The sequence below is a fragment of the Zeugodacus cucurbitae genome, chromosome 3 (assembly GCF_028554725.1).
Source record: "Zeugodacus cucurbitae isolate PBARC_wt_2022May chromosome 3, idZeuCucr1.2, whole genome shotgun sequence".
NCBI classification, from domain to species: domain Eukaryota; kingdom Metazoa; phylum Arthropoda; class Insecta; order Diptera; family Tephritidae; genus Zeugodacus; species Zeugodacus cucurbitae.
The window spans coordinates 40,140,363-40,146,181 of NC_071668.1; the positions used below are offsets into that span (position 1 = coordinate 40,140,363).

General features: G+C 44.0%; 1 protein-coding gene across 2 annotated transcripts; it reads left to right on the forward strand.

Moving 5' to 3' along the window:
• Positions 1-861: 861 nt before the first annotated feature.
• Positions 862-3,217, forward strand: LOC128920478 (uncharacterized). Of its 2 annotated transcripts, XR_008470545.1 has the most exons (3): positions 862-2,693; positions 2,755-2,926; positions 2,984-3,207. XR_008470545.1 is itself a non-coding variant. In XM_054227781.1 (2 exons), exon 1 carries the CDS (start codon positions 871-873, stop codon positions 1,684-1,686), a length of 816 nt encoding a protein of 271 aa, XP_054083756.1. In that variant the 5' UTR covers positions 862-870; the 3' UTR covers positions 1,687-2,693; positions 2,755-3,217. The 2 variants fall into 2 exon arrangements, 1 of the variants encoding a protein (XP_054083756.1); XM_054227781.1 differs by having other exon boundaries at positions 2,755-3,217.
• Positions 3,218-5,819: the final 2,602 nt, after the last annotated feature.

Below are 5,819 nucleotides of genomic sequence, written 5' to 3' on the forward strand. Positions count from 1 at the left end.
AAATGCAAAGAATGCACAAAAGTGTGCAGTCACACAAAATCACTCGCGACCGTAGCAACAACGACACTAGCTACCCACGCCAGGCAATAACGGTGCCTATCACACACGAAAGCAAATGTCCGCACAAAAGGGAATACCGAAAAATGTCTACCAACAATTCGCAAAGAAAACTCACCAGGAAAAATCACGATGCGCACGCACGTCTATCCGCGTCGAAAGCCAACTAACGAATGATCCTCCAGATCAATAAGACGGCGGACGATATTCTGTACGCAGTGTTCGGGAAGATGGCGTGGGGCGTTGGGAGCGTGTTCCTTCGCCTCAAGAAGCGCCACCCCGCAGACAGCAACGTAAACACGCTCGAGAAAGGTGAAGTGGAGAAAGATCTCGGTCTAGAAGAGATCCTGGCGACTTCACTGAACCTACAGGAGGTGGAGAAGGCACCGACCCAGCACTCTGGATATGCAGAACCGAGAGCTGAGGGTAATACAGGTGAACCTCCACAAAATTAGGATCGCCTCCGCCGAGCTCCTTCTCAACTTAGAGAAGGGCGGCTACGATGTGGCTTTAGTCCAAGAACCATGGATTGAATCGGGTAACGTGGTCGCTGGACTAAAGTCACAAAACTTCACCACATACACCCCGAGCGTTATTAACAAGGTAAGAACAGCCATATTAATGAGCAAAAAATTTGTATTCCCATATTGATCTTAACCTCTCCACAGACGATCTGACGGTTGTGACGGTAAAGGATGTCAAGGATGAGCCTATACTCCTTGCATCCTGTTACCTGTCACATGATGACGAGGCACCCACGGCTTCACCACATACACCCCGAGCGTTATTAACAAGGGAAGAACAGCCATATTAATGAGCAAAAATTTGTATTCCCATATTGATCTTAACCTCTCCACAGACGATCTGACGGTTGTGACGGTAAAGGATGTCAAGGATGAGCCTATACTCCTTGCATCCTGTTACCTGCCACATGATGACGAGGCACCGACGGCGGAGGTCCATAGGCTGGTAGCGGCATCCAGAGGAAGGATGCAGGCGCTAGTAGTAGGAGCCGATGCCAACGCCCATCACACGATCTGGAGCAGCACCGACATTAACCAAAGAGGTGAGTGCCTACTCAACTTCATTTTACAAAGTAGTCTAGTGACAGCTAACCGAGGAGAGGAGCCTACATATATAGGACCCACCTCAAAAAACGTCTTAGACATAACACTCTATACCGGTAGATGTGCAATGGTAGAGAACATCTACTTCTCTATAGCATCTGAACCAAAAATTAAGGTAGACGTTAGGAGAAATCCCAGAAATACGAACTGGGATCTCTATGTTCAAATACTAGAGTACAAAAGATTAAGACCTTGCGTGTTCAATTCTCATGAAAAAGTAGAGGCAGGCGTGAATCTATTCACAAATGCTCTCAATAAAGCATTTAATTCCGCGTGTCCGACTATACGAGTAAAGCGCAAAACGAAGCCTCCTTGGTGGAATAAGGAGCTCGGATTGCATAGACGAATGGTACGTGATATGTTCCACTGGGCCAAACTAGCAGAAAGTGAGGACTGTTGGAACGAGTACAAGGATCTTTTAAGGGACTACAAAAAGTTGATGCGCAGGACCAAACGACAGTCCTGGATAAACTTTTGTAGCAGCTTGGATAAGACCAACTAGGTAGCGAGGCTCAGGAAGCTACTATCCAAAAGCCCTGCCCCGCTTGGTCTAATTCGCAAAGAGGACAGGGAGTGGACGGATAACTGTAAGGATTCATTAGAAGACCTTTTCAATGTGCACTTCCCGGGCTGCAAGAACACGGCTAGTCCCATTAACGAAGGGAACAGGGCTGTAAGTGTACCCGAAAATATTATAACAGAACGGAGGATATAATCGGCAATCCAGTCCTTCGACGCATTTAAATCACCCGGTACGGATGGAATTATTCCTGCCATGCTGCAAAAAGCTCAATGGTTGGTTGTGCCGTGGTTAAAAACGATTTTCAGGGGGTGCTTGAGGTTCGGCTATGTACCGCATTCATGGAGAGAGGCTAGGGTTGTGTTTATACCAAAGGCAGGTAAAAACAACCCAACCTACTCGAAAGAATTCAGACCCATAAGCTTAACTTCCTTCCTCTTGAAAACGCTAGAGAAAATACTAGATGCGCCTATCAGAGATGCAGCGCCTCCCGGCAGCTTGTCTAAAGTGCAACATGCTTACACAAAAGGCAGATCCGTAGAGACTGCACTCCATTCTCTGGTACTCAGCATCGAAAAAGCCTTGGAATATAAGGAATATGCCCTCGGAGCTTTCCTGGACATCTCCGGCGCTTTTAACAACGTGTCAACGGAAGCCATTCTGAACAGTATTGAGTCAATAGGCGTTGAGACTGCAATACAACGGTGGGTCAAAAGCCTCTTGACTTCAAGAAGGATAATAGCAGAATGGAATGATGCCAGAATGACCAAGGAGGTCCGCAGGGGTACCCCACAAGGTGGGGTGTTATCTCCGCTCCTATGGACATTAGCCGTGAATAAACTATTAAGGAAGTTGGACGGCAAAACCCCTAAGATAGTAGCATATGGGTTTTGCCAATGAGCTAGAGGGCAAAGCAGTTGCAGTATTTTTTGACTTACCGGCACCTCAGTTGGCCGTGCCATTAGCAGCTAAAACACAGAAATTAAAAGGTAAATTTAAGTGATTGTTTGTGATCATAGAAATTTAAAAACTTCTTGTATGTTCAATAAGGAGGACTTTTTTGATTAATTTTCACCTTGTATTGAGCAATCATAACGTTGTTGTATCGCTTTACAAGGACATGGATTCACAGACATTAGTTCAATGGAAATACTACAGCAAGAGCATGGATGTTAAGACTAGAACGTTGCCAGTGCTAGATTTAGAATTCCTGAAACATAAGGTAATTATTACCAACTTTTATGTTGTAAAAATTCTAATTTTACTTTATATTTTACAGAAACCCTCCTCCCAGAAAAAGGACGAATCTAGTACTAATGAAATTAATGAAAGAACAGATCTTCCAAATCTCCTAAAGAAACCAAAATAGTCCTCACATAATGTGCGCAGCTTACACTTCCAGGCCGCTCGGGGTATTTGACATTTGCTACTCTTCCTCCAGTCTTTGTCAGATAGCAAAAATTGTTCAAATATTCAATACGTTTTACATATGTATATATGTAGTATGATAATACATGTATAAAGTTATTATAATAATAAACACCTAAATGGCATGATATTTTCAATAAATATGAAATATTTTGTGGGTCGCAGTACTGAAAGTGCACGTGGAGTTTTGGTTCGCAGTTTTGGGTCTTTCATCCGTGATTGTACCAAGATCATTCACAGAATTGTGCAAGAGGTATAAATAAATTGTTAAATGATGAATGTAATGCGCAAGAAAGGGACGAACGATCACACGTATACAATAGTTTCGGGTACTTTTGTCAATTCGCCCTTAAGAATGGCATAGAAACTCTCATTGAAACTGCTAGTACCGCTCCCTGGCATTTCACCGAAGAATTCGCCGGTACCTTTCGTGCAGGGCACTGATAGATGGCTGATTAAAAAAAAACTACTACAGGGGGCTCTGCTAACCACAGAGTGACATATGCCTTTCCAAAACAAAGACAAATTAGAGCAGAAAGACATATGCAGCATTGGCACCAAAATCAATGAGAGAGAGCGAGCAAGATAATCACACCAACATGCCGTAAAAGAGGAGAAATGGTAACTTTTTTCCTGCTGCTAGAACAAAAGAGACCAAAAAAATAATACAAGCTTTCTTTACCGGTAACCAATATTCCATAAGATAAGTAACTCTACTCGTCTTGCAGGGTGGTGAATGAGTTAGCTCCGTCTTGCGCCTTCATAGTGCGATCCTTCATACCAAATTTTACTTCAATAGCTTAATTTATGCCTTAGTTATGCTCTTTATATGTTTTCGGTTTTCGCCATTTTGTAGGCAATGGACCGATTTTGCCCATTTTCGAAAGCAACCCTCTCACTGTCCCAAGGAATATCTGCTCCAAGTTTCATTAAAATATCTAAATTTTTACTCTAGTCATCGCTTGCACGGACAGACGGACGGACAGACATCCGGATTTCAACTCCCCTCGTCATCCTTATCATTTATAGATATATAACTCTCTTTTCTGGGTGACTCAAACAACCGTTATGTGAACAAAACTGTAATACTCTCTTTAGAAACTTTGTTGCGAGAGTATAAAAAACACAAATGTGTGAGTTTATTAATTCGTTCACATGAAATTTACAATAAAGCTGAATATTAAAAAAAAATTGTAATTTTTTATATGAACTTCAGCACTGGGACAGTCGCCAGCACCCTTTGGGCAAACCTTTCCAAGCAAGCCCAACACAAGTGCAACTGAACGCCAGACGCTCAGCACAACACTCCCTGGTAGGCAATCCAGCCAACAGGAATACCAACAACACGGTAAACGACTGAAACTGTGCGACAGCCCACCAACAACAAACGTGTGGATACCCACGCTACTTAAGGAAAACAACAAAGTTGTACTTACCAGTACACGCCGTACAGTCAACCGCGACTGTACAAAAACACTCGCCCGTACCGAAGCCCGTTAGCACGCGCGCACAAAAATGCAAAGAATGCACAAAAGTGTGCAGTCACACAAAATCACACGCGACCGTAGCAACAACGACACTAGCTATACTCCTTGCATCCTGTTACCTGCCACATGATGACGAGGCACCCACGGCTTCACCACATACACCCCGAGCGTTATTAACAAGGGAAGAACAGCCATATTAATGAGCAAAAATTTGTATTCCCATATTGATCTTAACCTCTCCACAGACGATCTGACGGTTGTGACGGTAAAGGATGTCAAGGATGAGCCTATACTCCTTGCATCCTGTTACCTGCCACATGATGACGAGGCACCGACGGCGGAGGTCCATAGGCTGGTAGCGGCATCCAGAGGAAGGATGCAGGCGCTAGTAGTAGGAGCCGATGCCAACGCCCATCACACGATCTGGAGCAGCACCGACATTAACCAAAGAGGTGAGTGCCTACTCAACTTCATTTTACAAAGTAGTCTAGTGACAGCTAACCGAGGAGAGGAGCCTACATATATAGGACCCACCTCAAAAAACGTCTTAGACATAACACTCTATACCGGTAGATGTGCAATGGTAGAGAACATCTACTTCTCTATAGCATCTGAACCAAAAATTAAGGTAGACGTTAGGAGAAATCCCAGAAATACGAACTGGGATCTCTATGTTCAAATACTAGAGTACAAAAGATTAAGACCTTGCGTGTTCAATTCTCATGAAAAAGTAGAGGCAGGCGTGAATCTATTCACAAATGCTCTCAATAAAGCATTTAATTCCGCGTGTCCGACTATACGAGTAAAGCGCAAAACGAAGCCTCCTTGGTGGAATAAGGAGCTCGGATTGCATAGACGAATGGTACGTGATATGTTCCACTGGGCCAAACTAGCAGAAAGTGAGGACTGTTGGAACGAGTACAAGGATCTTTTAAGGGACTACAAAAAGTTGATGCGCAGGACCAAACGACAGTCCTGGATAAACTTTTGTAGCAGCTTGGATAAGACCAACTAGGTAGCGAGGCTCAGGAAGCTACTATCCAAAAGCCCTGCCCCGCTTGGTCTAATTCTCAAAGAGGACGGGGAGTGGACGGATAACTGTAAGGATTCATTAGAAGACCTTTTCAATGTGCACTTCCCGGGCTGCAAGAACACGGCTAGTCCCATTAACGAAGGGAACAGGGCTGTAAGTGTACCCGA